This window comes from Aythya fuligula, chromosome 1 (genome assembly GCF_009819795.1).
Source record: "Aythya fuligula isolate bAytFul2 chromosome 1, bAytFul2.pri, whole genome shotgun sequence".
NCBI classification, from domain to species: domain Eukaryota; kingdom Metazoa; phylum Chordata; class Aves; order Anseriformes; family Anatidae; genus Aythya; species Aythya fuligula.
The window spans coordinates 113,131,312-113,151,295 of record NC_045559.1 but is presented as its reverse complement, the minus strand read 5'-3'; the positions used below and the strand labels follow the sequence as shown (position 1 = coordinate 113,151,295).

Sequence of the window (19,984 nt, the reverse complement as noted above, 5' to 3'; positions counted from 1 at the left end):
AGAAATTTAATAATTTCTGTATTGAATTAAAAATAACCTGCAGCATCTGAAGCATATTTTCATTCATTAATCTTGGATTTGACAGCCTTACTTTTAACAGAGCAATGCAGAGTTGGTAACTGGAGAAATCCAGGAAAACTCATGTTTCACAAGACATTATGCTAAAAAAAGGCATTTATAGACTATCAAATATAAGAATAGATTAACAGAAGAAAAAATAATCATGTGCATATTACATGATTAACACACAAATAAAAATTAAATTACTCCATTTCATCAGAAATATATTATTTCATAAGGCCTAATACGTGGATGAAAAAAAGTTAATATTATATTTTTAATGGAGAAATAATTTCACCAAATAAAAGTTATAAATATATTTTGACATTTTAAAAATTCATATACATATGTGTATTCATATGTATATACCGTGCATAATGCTATTATGTTTTGGGAATCATAATGTTTCTTGGTATATGATATTCCTGCCAGTTGTAGGAAAAAAAAAAAAAGTGTATCACTCAAGCCTTGCATAAGATGAAAACACTTACCAGCAATATATTATTCCTAAATAATTATATCAAATATGTAATATAATATCATAGAATCATAGAATCATAGAATATACTGAGTTGGAAGGGACCCATAAGGATCATCAAGTCTAACTCCTGGCACCGCACACTTCTTCCCAAAAGTTTAGACCATGTGACTAAGTGCACAGTCCAATCACTTTTTAAATTCAGACAGGCTTGGTGCATTGACTATGTCCCTGGGGAGCCTGTTCCAGTGTGCAACCACCCTCTCGGTGAAGAACCTCTTCCTGATGTCCAGCCTAAACTTCCCCTGCCTCAGCTTAGCACCATTCCCACGGGTCCTTTTGCTTAGTATATTGCTTAGAACTACCAATGTTGAAAATGCTCACTGTTCAATGCAATATATAAATATTACAAATGCAAATATTACAAAATATATAAATATTACAAATCTGAAAACCATTTGTTCCTTCCTCAAGTCCCTCTGGGCCTTTGCCATGTGTATGTTGGTCTTTCATTGGTTTCCTGGCAGATTATCTGCTGTTCATCGCATACATGATATTGGACACGGTTTATATGTGCAGATTAGCAGTGCCTTGCCACTTGCATTTACTTTTCTGAATAAGCCTTCCCCACCCTGCCTATTTTCAGTCCCTTTAATGTTTCCATAAATGAAATTCTAAGTTCTTAAAAAATGTTTTATAAAAGTATTAAAAATGAACACAGATGTTGGGCCAGAGATCTTCTCACTTTTGATAAAAATGTAGCTGCTCACTTTACACTCATTTTTAAAATCTGAGTTTTTCAAAAGGTGTTTAAAATATGGCCATATTGCAGAGCCCCAGAGGTGCTACCTCTAGGATCTGCAGAATATCCTCCCTAATTCTCTTCCTATTTAGGAGCTTGTCTGAACAATACCATGCAAAGAAGGTGCAAACCAGGTATCAGACCCCACAAAGTGGCAACAAGAGAATAGTTAGCTTCATTAATATTATTTTTGCTACCCATCTCTTACTCCTCTCTGTGTTAGGCTGTTTCCTGGCCATATATTCTGTCATCTGGAACAGGGTATAAAATTTTAGGAGCGTGTTGGATCTCTTACACACCAACAATTTACACTTAACAATTTCATACTAAAATGAGAAATGTACTCACTCTGACAGGACTCTCCCCAGATATACATTGTCTGCAATTGCCCTGCGTTAAATCTCAGATCATAATGGTCTAAAAACTGGTGTCCCTATGAATTCTGAAGAAATATCTTCAGAAAGAAATTAAAGGGTTATTTTAGTGTGCTGCAGAGAGTTTAACTACACAGTTTTCTTTAACAGTAACAGTATTTTTCAAACTAAACCCTGCTGCACAGCACCAGAAAATATAGCCTAAGGGCCTACCTTAAATTAAATAAAGCAAGAAAAGTTGAAATTAAAGCTGTCATTACCTTGCATATACAATGTAGATTGTCACACATAGTATTAAATTCAGTTCCTTTGAATCTGTTATGTGGGCTCAGCCATTATATTTCTTCCAGGTACATAAATCTTTGTGCCAAAAAATTATTTTGGCACATAAAATTTTGTGCCACCATGGAGTCAATCTTTCACCTGAATGTAATATTATTGTTTCCTGCTACTTAGTGTTCTTTAGTCAGACCAAAAGATTCACCCTGATATAGTAAGGCACTATAATATAAATCTGGAAATTGCCTATATCATGCTGTTACTTACTTTTCTGTTTATTTTTCTTTATATATTTTATCAAATTAAATATAAGCAATTCTATTACTATGACTGAATGCAACATATATAATGCATTTAGCATGAAATTCACCTCTGTGGAAATGCTCTCATTAAGCCTAGGGTACGGCATTTAAGTCTGTGAATTATTCAGTGTGCTCTGATCACCCTTACCCATATATTCTTACTCATGGACATGGACATAGGTGAGAATATACAAAGGTAGCATGGAAGGTCTGCATTTACTGGTAGGTAAGCCTTCTTTTTAAGGGAGGCTGAGGTGGAACATAGGGTATTATTCAGGCCTCAGATAAATTTTACTTGCCAGGAGCAGTGTGATGATTTCACTGAAAATGCATTATGAATGTTAGCTGCAGTGAAAGCGCAGAAAAAGTTCTCTAACATCAACTTGGCCAATATAGAATTTTTAAAGAAATGCCAGAAATAATCAGTTGTCATTAAGATTTAATCATGTGCAAAATGCTGTTTTAAGTGCTACCAACTCTACCTTAAAAACCATTTGAAAATGAAATTATCACTTATATCTTTTATGCTGGCTTTTTTGGGAAATACCATTTTTTTCTTTGCATGTTTCTGTTCTGTATTTTCATCAAAGAGCCTCTGTGCTGTCTGGATTGAATGCACATGATATGCAGGAAGACTTTCAGAGTCCAGAGTGGCCTCTTGTTTTCTCATTCCCCTCCTGCCCCCCTTGATGTAAGCTCTACTCAATGTAGTTATTTCATGCTTTAAAAATAAGCAAATTAGAATGGTTTGCTCTTGAGAAACCTTGTGTAGTCTACCATGTGCCAGCTAATTTGTGTGGCCATGAAAGAGGTTGCATTCATTCACATGGAGCTCTGTACTACCACCACAACAGGACCATCCTGCTCCCAGGATGCAGGCCAGTGTGTTTTAAGCTAGGTCAGTCACCTCTGTATTATGCTCCAGTCTGTGGGATGATACTGATGATCCTAGTTAGAGCATTTCCACACCTTATGCACATCCAACACATCAAGAAACAGGGCTGATCTGCAGCAATTACTCTGACATCACTTGTTTTTCAAGGGCATGGCTTTTTCCATCACTGGAGCACAACCCCGCAGCTGAGGCTCAGTATCATCCCTCTTACATCTGGTGGCATACCACCAGCATTCAGCCCCGGTATTCTTGGTAAACCTCAGCTCAGACTAAACAACAAGCATAGTCCAAGACTCATTGCAGTCAATGGGATTCTCTCCTCTGGCTCCAACAGAGCTTGAGTCAGCCCCTATGTCAGTCCACAGCAAAGCTGGGAGATCTGTCTTAAGAGGATGATTTTCCTTGTGCACTTATTGGAGCTGCCTATATAAAGTAGCATTAATCTTGGATAACAAACTTTTTTCCCACTGATTGCGTAGTCGGTGGAGTGTCTGCCTACCAGACTGGAAAAACTACGAATTTAGGATCTTCTTCATGCAGCGCTTTATGTGTGATTACTTCTAAGGAGTACCTCTCTACTCTGAAAATCCACCAGTTAAACATTAACGTGTGTGTGTGTTTGTATGTGCAGGCTTTGGCTCTGTTTCTGGAGGCAAACATGATGCCAAAGAGAAAAATAAACCATCTCTCCAGCTTACCACTACTATAGCTACTTTTTAGTGGCTTTTTGGGGGGACTGGCAGGTGCTGGTTAAGAAGCTTTCCACCCTGGGTTGATGTGCTCATTCTTAATTGGCATGGTTACATTTTGGATTAACCACTGATGCTTAAATTGTGTGCTCAAAATTAGGAGTTTAAGACAGAGATGAGGACAGCCAAAATTTCAAAAGTGCTAAGCAACCAAATGCTCTCATATGGGTAGTGAAATATAAAATTAGTCTTCAAACATTGACATCAGACCCCACAAGAGTTAAAAATCACCATCATTATTTCTGACTGTTCCTATCATTACTGCTTTATTTCCAGTACAGTATTTGCTGTGTTTAGAGCATTTAGAAATGGTGGTTGTGGTACTCCCCCATGCTGGCATAGCACAGGCACTGACAGTAAGTAGGATGTCTCTAAACCAGCGCGTTTGGAAATAAGTCTCCTCCTTGACCCCTTAGTTAATAGGTGTTTGATTTTTATCAGGGTAGTTTTGGTGAGGATGCTCAGTATTTGAAGCTTCGGAATAGCATTTTAAAAACAAAACAGAATCTGAGTAACAAACAGAAAAGAGGATAGTCTTCTTTGACGTTACATTTCACACCCATCAGCCTCACAGCCCAATAATACTAATCACGAAAATCAGCAGACATTCCACAGACATGGGGGATTATGGTTTCTGTGCAAGATGTCACTTCTGTTTATGCCTGGCATGCTTTGCTTCACTAACTTTCTATATGATCCCTGCCCACAAAAGAAGGCACATGCGGTTTGGGAAGGGCCTTGCCTCCCAGTATTACATATTTTATGAAACCACAAATACAACAGTCTTACAAACTCTTGAAATGAAATACAATTTGAGAAATGTAATCCATTACCATTATAATAGAATTTCTATAAAAATAATAAAAGAAAAACAAGTGAAAATAGGTCCTGAAAGTTATAGGCCAACTGGGAAGTCATTGTGGCTTTGGCCGAGCTATCACCATATCAGACTTCAGCATTCTCCCAGGCAGCAATCTAATTGTAAATTATGTATATACAGAACATCATTTCTTAGCTTTGGCTTTTAGTGACCCCATTCCCTTCTTTCTCTTTCTTCACTCCAACCTCACACATAAGAAATATTGAAGTGTTTGCACTAATGGAGAAATGACAACGTGCAGTCAAACTTAAACCAGCTGTTTCCCCACACTGTGAACACAAAGAGCCAGGCTGGTAATATTTATAGCTTGACTGGCCTCTAGTGAGCCAGACGCTGACTGCCTTAATTTGCCATGATGGCCTAAAGGCTTGAAGCAGCTGTGGATTGCAAGATAGCCGGGAAAGTTAAGCAAAAAAATAAATAAATAAATAGAAAAGATTGCTTCAATTACCAAAAGTTATATTTGATTGAAAATGAAACTGCTGTTGCATATACAGCTCAATAAACAAGCATTTTTTATTTGCTTACAGAAAGTCAACGAAATGCATGTGTTGGCATGTGGCGTTTTACTTTCTCCTTTTGTTGAAGGAAGTAACGAGCCACTCTATGTGTCACACTGCGACATCCTTTAGCGACCCCTGGCCTTGACCCATGCAAAGCAAAGCACCTACAGAGACTGGGCAGTCCCCCTGCCCCCCCCCCCCCAATACTATCAACCCTCGTTTGGATGCTGCAGTGGGGTGTTTGTGTGGGACTGCCCCAAGCCCAGCTTTGTTGGGGCTATTGAAGACCAGTTTGGCTGCCGCTGCATAGCCCCACATGGAGCAGTTCACCTCTATGTTTGTGTTGCCCCATGAGGACTTCAGTTTTAATTTATTTCTTTTGTCTTCTCAGGCTTGCTTTGGACGCTCACCTTCTAGCAAAGTTGAGCAGACTGTCACTGTGGCTTCAGCTTCAGCTTTAGCCAACTTTAGGCAGCAGCACTGATCCTGAGGGGCTTGCTTCCCTTCCACCCTGGCCTTTCCTGTGGGTGAGCATCGCCTATCACACAGCCACCCCAGGTGGGTGGGGGAGTGACTCAGGACATAGCTAGGCACTGAGTTACTTATCCACCCACCCTCCTACCCACCCATTATTACTTATTTATGTATTTGCTGGGGAAGCAGCTCCCCAGCCAGGTTTGCTAAACAGTTGCATGAGGGCTTGTGTGTGCACCCCAGGGATGCTTTGGCCTACGTGCATTTTTTGGCATTTTAATGTCTCTGTTATGCCATAGTACTCTGTAGGGAATTTTGGGCTGCTTTCACACAAAGACTTGGCAGAGAAAATAAAAGACTGTGCTTTCCTTTCAGCAGGGTGGCAGTGGTGGTGCACACATAGCAAGTTTAAGGGCAGGTGCCTGCAGAATGCCTACTATGCTTGCAGGGTTTGGCAGTGTGTACATGGCCAGGCAGCTGCATTAAGATGCAGCAGTTGATTGAGCATGGTGGAATCCAAAAGCAAGCACTGGGGCCTCTGATATTACCGCTGACAGCACTTTTCAGTCTCACTTTGCATCCATGGGGTTGGTGCCAGAGAAGCAGCCCCTGAGGCTCTGCAAAGCTGCTGGTGCAGCCACCCTCCTGCTGCAACAGCTGAGAAGTGCAGGGTTCTCCTCACTCTTGGATTGTCCCTGGTGATTGCTGCCAAAGGAGAATCCAAAGAGGAATCCAAACAGGGATTGTTTGGATTTTGTATGTTGCTGTGATGGCAGGTCTCAGCAGATGTGAATTCTCGTGATACACAAAGGGGAAGTGGGTGAATAGAAGAGCAGGGAGGAGAGTCTAGGGTTGCAGATGTGTAACCCTTTGATTTGATAGTGTGGACTAAAGTGTGACAGGTGGCCTTAAGAAACAATGATTTACTTCAAAATTAAAAGTCTCATGGAAGTTTTGTTTTTCTTTTTGTGGGCCATTTTTTCAGTGATAACCCACTTTTGGGGAAAACACCAACAAATTTTACTACAACTTGAGCAGTTGCAGTGAGTGGAAGTGAGCCTGAGTTGTTTTTTTTTGCAATATGTTTAATATGAGCTGACATTCGCGTAATACCATTTTGGCTGAGTGTAAATTTACATATGTAGGCCTTAATTCTGTGAGGGAGCTGGCTCTGTAAATCTCTCCCTGTTGTACGTAAGGATGGGGTGGGGACACCACAGCCCTGCTGGGGCCGTTCCCCTCTTTCTCAGGTTGTTGGCATTACAAAATGGGAGAGGAGAGACAAGAAGAGGGATCTGTATCCTGCAGGACAGTGTCAGGGTTTGTCTGCCAGAGCCTCGCAGAAGAAAAGTTCGTGGTAGCTCAGCATCATCTCCCCTGTCCTGACCAGCCACAGGCTGGTAGGAGGACCACATATGGAAATCTCTTTGAAGGTATTCTGTTACATCTCTACTGTCCTGAGACCACTTTTCTGTAAGTAACTCTGTAAGGAAGTTATCCAAACTGTGATTACTAAATTAACTTAGAAAGACACTGTACAGATATTTAGAGAACACAAATATTCTCTTCTATTTTCCTCTGAAATTCAGAACTACTAAACCACAGGGAATTTTTATTATAGGAATGTCAGCATGATCATGTAAAATTTTGCTGGTTCCTAATCTCTGTTTTTCTTACACCTTGCATTTTAACACAACACAGGTGTTCTATATCACATGGGGAAAATAGTAGCAAAGTGAAGAGGAAAAAAAGTGTTTCATACACTTATTTATGAACTCACATCTGCTTTCATCAGGGTCAATGGCTGGCAAAACTCCAGTCAGCTTCAGTGGGAGTGGGTGCTAAATTTAAACATCTTGATTCTAAGTAACACTGAATAAAGACAAGGCTTCCAGGTCCAAGGACCCGTGGAGAAATACTTTCTTCAACACACTTTTATCATCAATCAGAGCTGTATCAGCTCAGGACTGAACAAAATGCTTTTGGGTAACATGATTGTAGTCTTTCCACTTTTAATTTATTTATTTATTTGGGTAATTTCCAGGTGTAACTCAGTATATTTACAAAGGGTAAAAATAACATGCAGCTGAGAAGAAAAATATCTCAGGTTTCATTTCAGACGTGGAGATGAGGCTGAATCACTGTGGAGCTGCACCCTTTGCACAGGGCACATGTTCTGAAAGCTGCTTTTCCACTGCCCCTGCTCCCCTGGTGGTTCAGAAATAAGGCAGGTTCACAGAATGTCTTAAAAAAAAAAAAACTACTTTTGAATACAATCATTCTCTTGTTGTTCTGGGCACTAAAAATACCATTTTCTGGTGTTTGCTTGCATTTTCAGTTTTGCTTTTTATGTCATAGAAGTCAATTCCAGCCATCTGAGTTAAGCTTTGGCTCAGTGGTACACATAAGCACATGCTCAATTTGATGAGCATGTGCTTATGTGTACCAAAAATGCCCAAGTAGTCCTGTTAGCTCCTATAGAGCTTCTTACATGCTTGAATTAAACATGATCTTAGAAGATTTGCTGAACTGAGGATTTGTTTGTCCACCCAGCACACTAACACGACAAAACTCTTGACTGTCTCCTTCTGGATTTTAATGAAAAGTTATGACCTATTTATGATCTTCTTCCCCACCCTCTCTCTGTTTATATTCAAATCAGAAAATCAGCTCAGCAGCCTTGTCAGGTTGCCAAAAGCTGTGTGCTACCAGTGGATCTTTCACATCATTTACTGTTCCATGTTTACATTAGTTTTTTATTTATTTATTTATTTATTTATTTATTTTAATGTATGATTGCCTGTGGAAGTAGTTTAGGCCAATATTGATGTTGTATTTCATGTCAGCGTTAATATTTTGATATTGCTGTATCCTGAGTTACTTTTCCCGGGGAAAAAAAATTAAAAAAATAAAAAATAAAGTAACTGGCAGTTAGGCCGAAGGATGCTGCTAGCTCTCTGTTTCCTCAAAATGTACCAAAAACAAAACAAAACAAAACAAAACAACAACAACAACGACAACAACAAAAACAGTCAATGCATGAGTCAAATTGCCCTTTCTTTTGTCTTGGTAACATAACATGACCTTGGCAGTTAGGGTGGGCATCTGCACAGGTACAAATGAGGGCCATGGATCCAAATATACATGTTTACTATGTAGACTCGTTTACACATAGATGCCATTTCTATTTGTTAAAGGTAAACAGAAAAAGCCAACATTTTATTCACAAGCAATCATCTCAAAAGCTCACTTTCAACATGCTTATGTCTGAAAATAAAAGTTATTTTGTTTGCTTAGCTCCATTTAGGCAGAAATAAGCTGCCTCCCAGAATTATATTTATAGGTATGTAGTGGGATAGAAAAATTAAACCTGAGAGAATAATGCCCAAGTATTCTGATTCTGTTGGAAAGGCTAAATTCACCACCACTCAATGACAGGCAAGACCACATGCTGGCTGTATCTTCCCTTGTGGGTATTATTCAGTTTTGTTGCTGACATGTACTTATAGGACCCTTACACAAGCCAGATTTCAGATGTACTGTGTTAAGCAGCACCCAAGATATTTTATACCTGAAAAAGGTATGTGCAGCCAACGTTTCCCAGGCAACATTCAGGATGCTGTTCCTCCTGCTAAAGAAGATGACAGTAGCTCTGGAATGATTTCTGTGATATATTTTCTTTTTAAACTGAACACCATCGGCAGTTTTTTGTTTGTTTGTTTAGTATATATGTTAACATAATATGATAAATACACAGTATCAAGGCACAGAGAAAACTGATATGTTTAAAATGTATTTATAGTACGTAAGATATATACTAAATCTTTTCAGCTTTCAAAAAGCTAACTATTTTTTAAAACACACGTGAAACAATAGCTACATTAGTTCCTGACACATGTGCTGAGCAGACAACACAACTGAGTCACTTAGGCATTGGATAAAATATCTGCCACATCCTTTTGCTATATGTTGAGCAGACAGTTGGCTAAATGGTATATTATTTTTCCTCTTTTGTCTTCAAACATTAGTTTAACACTTCTGGGAGAGTGCCTGACCGTTGGTGACCTTACAGTGACACTGCTGCCTAATGTTTGCAATGGTTGCATCAAGAGCTGGGGTTTCCAAGCTGGGGAGAGCAAGAGGCTCTTGGTGAAACCCTTTTGGAACCGGGGGATGATGGCAGATCTTGAAATACCCTTCCCAGAGTCTAGGTCCTCAGAGGGTCTCTCAGTCCTCTGGACTGCAAATTAGTTAGTTTGCAAGGAACCGAAATGAAGCATAACACCCTGACTTATTGCTGGTGTAGTAAGACCATACTGCAATTTCAGCAGTTAAATGGCAGAACTGAAATAAAGGTTGTTAGCAATGTAGTATCACTGAAGAAACCCAAACCCAAGTAACACCCTCCTTCTCTTGCCAAACAGCCTCTTTGCATTTAAAGGTATTCCCTATGGCTCTGTTCTTTCTTTTGATTTTTTTGTAACAATTTTTCTCTCTCTGATGAAACACATTGTAGACATTAAATTAAGGGACAAATATGTCTGTGTCTGCCAGGAAGAAAACTGTGATGCAATTAAAATACCATTAGGGAACCCACTGTGGGATGTTAAACCTAAAGACTCTATTCAGAAAGTAAAGCCAAAATTAAAGAGGTGTCTGGTTGCAGATCCTCTGCAGATTTCCATTTCTTGACTATAGTACCATGGAGACTGCACTAGTCAGGAGCTGAAAGGTTTTTCCAGTCATGAGTGTGGTATTTTGAATCACGGATTTGGCAAATGTTACTTTTCTGTAGGCCATATGCAGAAATATGTCTACATTGCATAACATAAAGTGCAACTGAGTGTGGCTCACATGAAACAATGACAGTAGTGGAGGTGGAAAGCTGTCCATGCCTGAAGAGAACTGTTGTATTTTTTTCCTCTAATATCTTAAGTGCATCACTATGTTTTGCTGAATTGTCTGTGAGATGCTTGGAGAGAGAAGCACAGCTCCGTGCAGCCATCAGGCTCAGCAAGCTCATGAAAAAGCCTCCATTCTAGCCCAGTTTCCAGAAATAAGACATTAGCATTTACAGGTTTGGAGACAAGGAGACCAATACCCCCAAAAAGAAATATGTTGCTCATAGAGGCTGGTAATTTTTTCTGAAGCAACTGAAGGATTCGGCAGAGTCATTGGGTAGTAGTCATTGGGTAGAGTTTACCAACGACAGCCACTCCTGATGCTCCAGTCTCATTTTTTTCCATCTCGTTCAGCATGATTCTTTGCTGAGGATATTAGTAGGAACTGAAATAATAATCAAAGCACACCTCTCTTCTTTGTCTAGGAATTCACCTGATGACTGCAGCGTGGCAAAAGGAGGGAAAATGGTTAGCGGCTCAGACAATGTTGGGATGAACTATGGAAGCTACATGGAAGAGAAGCACATTCCACCCCCAAATATGACTACCAATGAACGAAGAGTTATTGTGCCAGCAGGTTAGACCCTCTACACAAAAATTTCATGCAAACAAACGCATTTTCCCTCAAAAAATCTATGAACTTCATTTAAGTAGATTTGAAGACAAGTGGCAGTGTGATCAGGAAGAGCAGTAATTTCCCAGAGCTATTAAGAGAATGAGATGAAAAATATCACAATGAAACCACCTCCTCAACCTGTTCTTCCTGTTTCAGAGGCAGAACTGGCTAGTGACAGGCACTCAGATCCTATCTGACTTACCTCACTCCTTTTTGGAGTATTTCACCCTCACCTGAAGTGAGCAAAATAAACGGCAACTTCCATTTCCTAACCCCATGGACTGGCTGGTGTGGAATGTCTGGGAAGAAGTTGGGCTGGAGCACCTCTCCTGTGAAGACAGATTGAGAGAGTTGGGATTGTTCATCTTGGAGAAGAGAAGGCTCCAGGAAGACCTTATAGTGGCCTTCCAGCACCTGAAGGGGGCCTACAGGAAAGTTGGGGCAGGACTCTGTCAGGGGTGTAGTGATAGGACAAGGGGTAATGGCTTTAAACTAAAAAAGAGTAGATTCAAATTAGATATAAGGAAGAAATTCTTCACTGTGAGGGTGATGAGGCACTGGAAGAGGTTGTCCAGAGAAGATGTGCATGCCCATCCCTGGAAGTGTTCAAGGCCAGGCTAGATGGGGCTTTGGGTAACCTGGTCTGGTGGGAGGAATAGGATGCCTGGAGAGTTTGTGGATGCCATATCCCTGGATGTGTCTAATGCCAGGTTGGATGGGGCTCTGAGCAACCTGGTCTAGTGGGAGGTGTCCCTGCCCATGGAAGGGGGTTAGCATTAGATGACCTTTAAGGTCCCTTCCAACCCAAATCATTCTATGATTCTGTGAAGGAAAATGGATCACTGTACCACATAATTTCCCTGAAAATGTCAAATGCAGTGTGGTCCTCAGCATGCTAAAAGCAGAATAGCATCTGTGAAATCAGGCAGTGCATGAAAAACTTTTATCTAGGTTACTCCCTCAGTTTGGACAGTGTAATACATTTTAATGAGCAAACTGACAACTCTACTGCAATGTAAGAGCATAATTGAGAAATTCTTGTTTCTGGTGGGAGCTTGGCTATGGGATTCAGCAGTTAGCTGAACTCTGGTGTACCTCATCTTCCACACAAAACTCTGCTGGAAGGTTTGTTGCCTAGGTTTGCAAAATACCGTGACTATTTCTGAGGTCCAAGCATTAGACCATCTTGAAATATATACGTATTCATAAACCACTGGATACACAAATGACAAATACCTGTAATTTGCAAACAGAAGGGAATGTTTTGCTACTAGTTCCTCTCCAACATAGATGTGCCTCTCAGAAACATTTCTGCTACTACTATGTTGCTTAATATTCTTACAGTTTTTCAGTTGCTAATATATGCAAGAGTCCTAACTGTGGCCAATTTTGCAAGCTGTGATTATTTCAGTTATTTGTCAAGATATGTGTGGACAAATATGTTGCAGTACCCTCTGCAATGGTGTTGACAGTTCTTTTCTGAAGCACAGCAGAGTGATGCACCGAATAATGAGGTGTCCTGCCTAGCTGGAAGCAGACCACACTGAAACTCATGGCATATGAATTTTGTTCTAAAACAAACATTAGTCTTCTTGCTGGCTGTCACTTCTTCCAGTCTTTTAGTAAACCTCAGCATGGTTAGCTCAGCAAGATCTTTTTTTTTTTTCTCAGTGTATTTCTGGAGCTGTGTTTTGAGGTGAATTACAACAACATTCAAGGTACAAGATAGTCAAAGTCACAGCCTTGTTATTTTGAGAAAGATATAGGTAAAAATCAGTAGTGTTTTTTTTTTTTTTTGGCTACCACATAGGCAGTGTGCTACTCATGTGACAATGTTTAGCAATAAAAAAGCAAAATTCACATTTCCAACTGTGGTAACTCATTAGTTATGATAAATAAGAAACATTTAAAAATAGGCATAATGAAAATATTTTGGTAATCATCCTGATGTTTGGTTGTTTACTTCAACCCATATTAAATGTAGTTGCTGGAATTCTCTGCTGTAGGTGTGGGCGATCTCAACCAGACCCCAGGGGATCAGACTTTAATCCCTGTGGTTTGCTACATATTTCACACCAGATGGAGGGGTTATTTTAAGTGATTTCTGGTGTGCTTGTGAGAATGGAGAAACACCCTGAAGCTCCAGAGGATCAAGTACTCTGACTTTCACTTCTGACTTAAAATTCCAAGAGAAACATCAGAAAAGGGGAAGTACTGATGAGTAAGGAATTGGGAATGAGCAGCATGACAGACACTGAATAGTGTCTAGTCAATGGAAAGAGGTCCCCACCTCCTTCAGATCAACCTGAATAATGGTCAGAAGAGATAATATGGCAGAGAAGTCAATACATAGAAAATATATTTAGGCTGTCTTTCAAGTCCCAGCTCTTTTGCAGACTTTTGTGCAATGGATTACAGCCATTTGACCTCTGTGTGCTGAAAGGCAGAAACTCTTAAGGAATATGTGTCTCCTTGGCTCTTACTTTTCTCTGCAAAAAGTATAAAGTCTTCATGCCAGGAGCTCTGTCTTCCATTATGAAGATGTGCATTGCAGGTCTTTAGGGACCTTCAGGCTGGTGTGGGCTTGCTCGCTTGCTCTAACTCACAGGAATAGCAAAAAGTAGAACGGAAGAGGCAGAAATGAGTAGTTTAGAGGAAAAAAAAAAAAACAAACAAAAAAAAACAACAAAACAAAACAAACAAACAAACAAAAAAACAGAACACAAAACAAAACAAAACAAAACTTTAAGTTAGAACTGGAGATTCAAATATGGCTCTTGAAGATTCAAGGTATTTGGGCTTGTTCTTGTTTTGTTCCCCCGGTGGCTTTGCCAATACTTCAGGTAGTAAGTAAAAAGCCATGCAAGTGTGGGAACATATAGCAAAGCAACACAAAAGTCTAGGAAAGGAAGTGCAGACTATTTTAATATGACCCACTCTAGTTTATAAAATAACACTCTAGCATATGAAATAAATAGTCGAATCTGAGTGCTTGCTTAGCCTATTCTAGGAAATAGTAATATTGATTTGAGTGGAAATTTCTCTTGAATAAGGGTACAGATTCAACTGAGAGCTTTGATTTTTTTTTTTTTTTCAGATGCGGGTTGTAGTGTTGTTAATAGACTGTCTTAAATGATTTTCTGAATAGTGTTCTTTACATGAGGAAAGAAGTCTGTGTTAATTTGTGGATAGAAATTCAGAAAAATGGCAAGATGAAAATATTAAATGGAAGAAGGAGCCCAACAGTTAATAATCAGGGCTTCCTGCTAATAATCAGGGTTTACAGCTCTTCACTAGTTTTTTTCAATGGACAGTTATTCTCCTCTCCACCAAGTAAAACAAAGTAATTCCTCATGTACCTCCACCAGTCAGCATGCAGGGGATTAAAGTCTCTCCAATTTGGTTTACATTCTTTTTGCACTGATCTAGCACATCAACACTCTCTCCTCCCAACTAATTTTATGCTTTGTAATAACACTAGATCCTACGTTATGGAGTACAGACCACGTACGCCAGTGGCTGGAGTGGGCAGTGAAGGAGTATGGTCTCCCAGATGTGGACATCTTGTTGTTCCAGAACATTGATGGGAAGGAGTTGTGTAAAATGACCAAAGATGACTTCCAGAGACTCACCCCAAGCTATAATGCAGATATCCTCCTGTCACATCTACACTACCTCAGAGAGAGTAAGCCTGTTTTCTGTCTTTGTGCTAGTGCTTATGACCAATCTGTAGTTGATATCAGACTTTATTTTTATTGATTTGAATGGTATGAATACATCCTGATGAGTTTTCAGATGTCTCTGTTGCTAATGTTGCTAATCCTAGGAACATAACAAGAAGCCCGATCCAAAGACTCTTGATTTTGAAGAAAAAATCCCATTATTTTCTGTTGGCTTTTGCTCATGTTTGTTGAAGATAAGAGTTAGGCAATATTTATGCATATCCATCTCAGACAAAATTCAGTTGAACCCCAGCATATTTATCAGTACACTATAGGAAGAAAATCAGATGGGACTCAGTGCTAATGTTTTTTCTGGTCACATACTTTTTTATTTCCATTTTAACAATGAGAACACTAAATAATAGTGCAAACATTGATTTATAAAGCAAATTCCAGGCATGATTTTAAGAACTAGTAGCAGTTTGCTCTACTCTGAATAGGATAAGAAAGATTTCACTGAACTGAATAAAAGTTCTGTAGATTTGTGGGAAAAAAAAAAAAAAAGATAAAAATAAAAATAAAAAACAGTCCCTGAAGTCCAAATGCAAATTACTTCTAGTGTAGAAGCATTTCAAAGGAAAAGAAGGGACTAGTGAATTCCTGACTTGAGCACTTTTATCTAAGCTTGAGGAAATTTCGCAGGTGTGCCTCAGTTTAAAGAAGTTAAAATGAACATGGTTTTAAAAGAAAAAAAACAACAAGCATTGCAACACCAGTGCGGTGCAGTCTTCTCCACACGCACACTATCAATAATCAGCCAGAAATATTCTGCATTCATAATTTTAAACAAATGAATGCTCTTGTTTAAGCTATAACACACATACCTCCCTGCAAACTGCAGACTGAAACTCACTGTTGGTAGATTCACATTCAAACAATCCTCTATGGGAAAATATGGTTTTAAAAGATAATTCTCATTTTTTTTTTTCATTTTGGTGTTGCTTTTTGTTTTGTTTTGTAGCTCCTCTTCCACATTTGACTTCAGATGATGTTGATAAGGCCTTACAAAACTCTCCACGGTTAATGCATGCTAGAAACACAGGTAATGCTGGCACTGCTCCCGTTGCTATAGGTCATCTTCTAAAAGCACAGGATTCCTGTTTATGGGTTGCTTGCTCAAAGTGGAAATAGTAAACAAGGAGAGAGATGAGCGTATCCTCTCCTTGTTGTGTGTGTGTTTCTTGCACATACACACAGAAAAAAAGGTGGGGTCACTTAGGGCCAGATGGTGCAAAATGGTTTCCCCACTGATAATTTCTTGTGTTCTACAAGCTAATGGGGTCCCTAACACATGATAAACTGCAGGCTTGGGGCCTTTGTCTCTGAAAACTTTTTCCTCATTCTGTCTTATTTTACTGTCAGATCTATACCATGAATCCCAAAAACGTTGCTGGAGCTCAGAAGTGCAAGCATTTAGGCAGTGCTTGCCTAAATGCTGTGATATATGGGGACCATTTCCCCTCCCATGCAGCATATATTGCAGACTTAATAAAATTGTTATTTAGGCAGCTACCTCATCTCATTTATCAGCTATAATATGTGTCTTGTGTTGGGATCTCCACTAAATTCGATGTTAGAATCTCCACTGTCTGTTCTGAATGTAAAATGATTTTTGTTAGTACTCACACTTCTCTTAAGTTAGCACAGGAAGTATAGAATGTAGGTAGGAGAACAACACAACAAAAGCCTCAAAAATGTGTATTTCAAACTTTAACTTAAAATATTTATGAAAATACATGTAATTCAGAACAAATTTTATCTTTCTCTAGCAGTTGTGCAACAGAGGATGGCATGGAATTGTACATATAATATAGTATGCATATCGATTAAAGTTGTTTGGAATATTGCATGATCATGCCTGAGTGTATTAGTTGCCTACAGTGACCAGAAATAACAATTATTTATGAGAAATGAAAAAGATAATACAAAGGATAAATCAAAAAAAAAAAAAAAAAAAAAAAAACAGAAAAAAAAAGTAAAATGAAAAATAAAATTAAAAAAAAAGGCAATATATCATATTTCACTTAGTTTTTCACTGTGGTAAATAGCAGTGAGTTTCATAGAGAAATGAACTAGATCAGAAGATTTCTCACTGAGATTAGATGTTTGCCATTTGACATAAAGTCCTACTGTGAGCTGTAGGCATTCAGGAAATCCTACCAAAAGCAACAGATTTTTTTTTTCCATTGACTTTGATGGGGTTTGGAATAAGCCTTAAGCCCTTTTTAAAAATAGATGGCCTTTACAGTCTTTTCCATCTTTGGCTGCCCAAATCCTAATTTGCCAAACAGCATCCACATACTGTTATCCAAGTGTCGTTCAACAGTTCCATGTGTTATCTTTTTCTATGTGTGCACTGACAACGCTGTTTTAAAATACAGTTCACCAAAATGAGATTGTCTGCATTTATGCCATTGATCATTGCCACAGGAAAAATTGAATTATTCCATTGGCATAAGAGCTTTGGAGTGGGGTTTTCAAAAGGCCACAAAAGGATTAGGAACAAGTTCCTCATGAAGTCGGGAGTAACTACACAGATAATTCCTTATGACCCTTTTCACATTCCTAGAAATAGCAATTAGAGGTCTGTTGATGTAGAGCAATTTCAGTTCCTGAGATGTGAGATACCATTTTCTATTATCAAGAAATATTTTTAGTGGGGTTTCTGAGGGTCTGACACAGACCCCACCAAGGTCTGTGAGAAGATGCCACTGACATGAATAGGCTTTTTCTGCGGTCTCTGTGGGAAATATGAACTTGTTTGGGAAGTGCATGTTCTTCCAAGCATGAAGAGAAGGCAAAGAAGTCTTATTTCAGAAGATATGAAACAACCTGCCCATGTGGGTGGGGATGTGTGGGGAGGGCAGTAAGGATTTCCTGAACTTGATTCTCTTCCCCCTTAACATTGATTTTACATGGACATGTAACCAGTCATGAGAGGACTTACACAGGTGAAAAGGCTAGCAGTATTCATATAACATTCCTAAGGTACAAAATATTCAGAGTCTTCATTTAGACACACTAGAAGAGGGAAAGTATCAATGGAATTAGGGACTGTGAAAATGAATCTTTAGGTGTTATGTCTTCTTCTTTCTCTTTAGGAGGTGCCACTTTTATTTTTCCAAATACATCAGTTTATCCAGAAGCAACACAAAGAATTACAACCAGGCCAGGTATGAACAATGACAACCTTTTGTACTATTCATTTGATCTCTTGAAGTATCTCTGTCTTTTACTCCTTCTATTTTCTCTTGATAAATGATAGGTTATATTATGTATGTACACACATACTATGTACACCTTTATATATATGTCTGCATATATAACATTGTGTAGAGTAAGATGATTAAATAGAAAAGTTAACATCTGTGTCATCCATTTATCTCTGCCTTTAAAGCAATGAAGTCTAGTGTTCTAGACACCAGAGCTGTGAAGAAGCTCTGAAGAAGCTCTAGAAGACTAGAGCTGTGTTCACTGGTTCTGTTGTGTGATTCCAGTGCAGTCACTTTTCAATGTGCTTTAGCTCCCTGTCTGTGAAATGAGTCAGGAATATCCTCCTTTGTAAGTTGAAATATATTGGGAAAAACTACTCTAAAATATTTCTCTTGCTCTCTATTTTTTTTTTTTTTATTTTATACATCTGATCATGAATTTAAGAGACTGAATAAGTAAAAACAAACCACAAGGAAGTTCTTGTTGTTGAGAAGTGTGAGGTCCATGGAAGTATTGTGGGTGTGCTGTTTTGTGAAAGGCTAAAGGGAATAATTACAAAGATGAGGACATTGCTATGAAATAAAAAACTTTCTTTGCATCACCCTTCACAACTAATGATGTTGGAAAACTGCCTTATCTGGACATTTGCTTTTTCAGTAATAAGCATAAAGTATAGTAATACATTGAGGGGAGTTGGAACAAAATACTGAATTTAAAGGAAACCCGTAACTGAGCCAGAGGCATACATCCAAGTGGTCTGAAGGGACATACGCTTGAATTGACTGAGCTCTTTTGAAAAGATACTTTCTCTCATTAAAAACTTTGCCTTTCTTTTTAATAATAAATATTTTATTTATGTCTTATCAATGCTGTAGGGCATAATCCAGGAGAGTATATGCAACTAACTATTCTGTGTACATTTATATACAGGTATATATGCCTGTCTGTAGATCTGTTAATGCATAAACAAAAAAAAGATAGATAGGGAAACATTTACCAGACCAACACATGAATAAATCCACCCTGCCCAATTTATAGGTTCTTCTGAAATTCTTCTGCTAGAATTATTCATCTGTAGCAATGCTGTAGTGAATAAAAAGGAAACCACAGATCCAATTTGTATATTTGGCATTTGAATTTCACAAGGAATTTACCAAGATTCCCCACAACTATTTACAATAAAACTTCATTAGCACATTGTAAGAAACAAAATATTTTAACAAATCAAGAACTGGCCAACTAACCTGCTACCAAGTCTAAAAAGTAAACAGCTTAAATCGTGGGTGCTTTAACATTGCCCGCATTATAAATAGTTAATAGTAATGGGAAAAAAGACACAATAAAATTTGGTATAGACCTTGGAGATAGCATGAGATTTTGACATTACTCAGAACCAAAAATTCCTCCAAAGGATCCATGTGAAGTAGCCCAGAAGTCTTAGTCGAGATAAATGAACTGTCAATATGCTAACAGCTGAAAATACAAGTTGATAAATGCAGTATAAAGCACAAGTTATTTGTATATCTTACTGATCTGAAATTAACCTTCTTCAGTCATAAAAGAAGAGCTAAACATAGGCAACTTTATTTATGGCACAATGAAAGCCACTGCTCTAGTTGTTGGCTGAAGTGAAAAAAAGTAAACAAATATAGCATATATTTGTTTATATTTGTTTATATTTGAGCATAGTGGAGGGTTGCATGGGAAATCTGATTGTACCATTAAATAAACCAACA

At 38.6% G+C, this 19,984-nt stretch overlaps 1 protein-coding gene across 2 annotated transcripts in view; it reads left to right on the top strand.

The window, feature by feature from the left end:
- The window catches only part of ERG (ETS transcription factor ERG), a 65,797-nt gene that overhangs the window by 33,795 nt on the left and 12,018 nt on the right, over positions 1-19,984 (top strand). Inside the window, exons 3-6 of one of the 2 annotated variants that reach the window (XM_032208018.1) lie at positions 11,123-11,274; positions 14,795-14,998; positions 15,997-16,077; positions 18,137-18,208. In XM_032208018.1, the coding sequence (XP_032063909.1) occupies positions 11,123-11,274; positions 14,795-14,998; positions 15,997-16,077; positions 18,137-18,208 (509 nt within the window). The remainder of the gene's footprint in view (positions 1-11,122; positions 11,275-14,794; positions 14,999-15,996; positions 16,078-18,136; positions 18,209-19,984) is intronic. The other variant, XM_032208019.1, reaches the window with a different exon arrangement.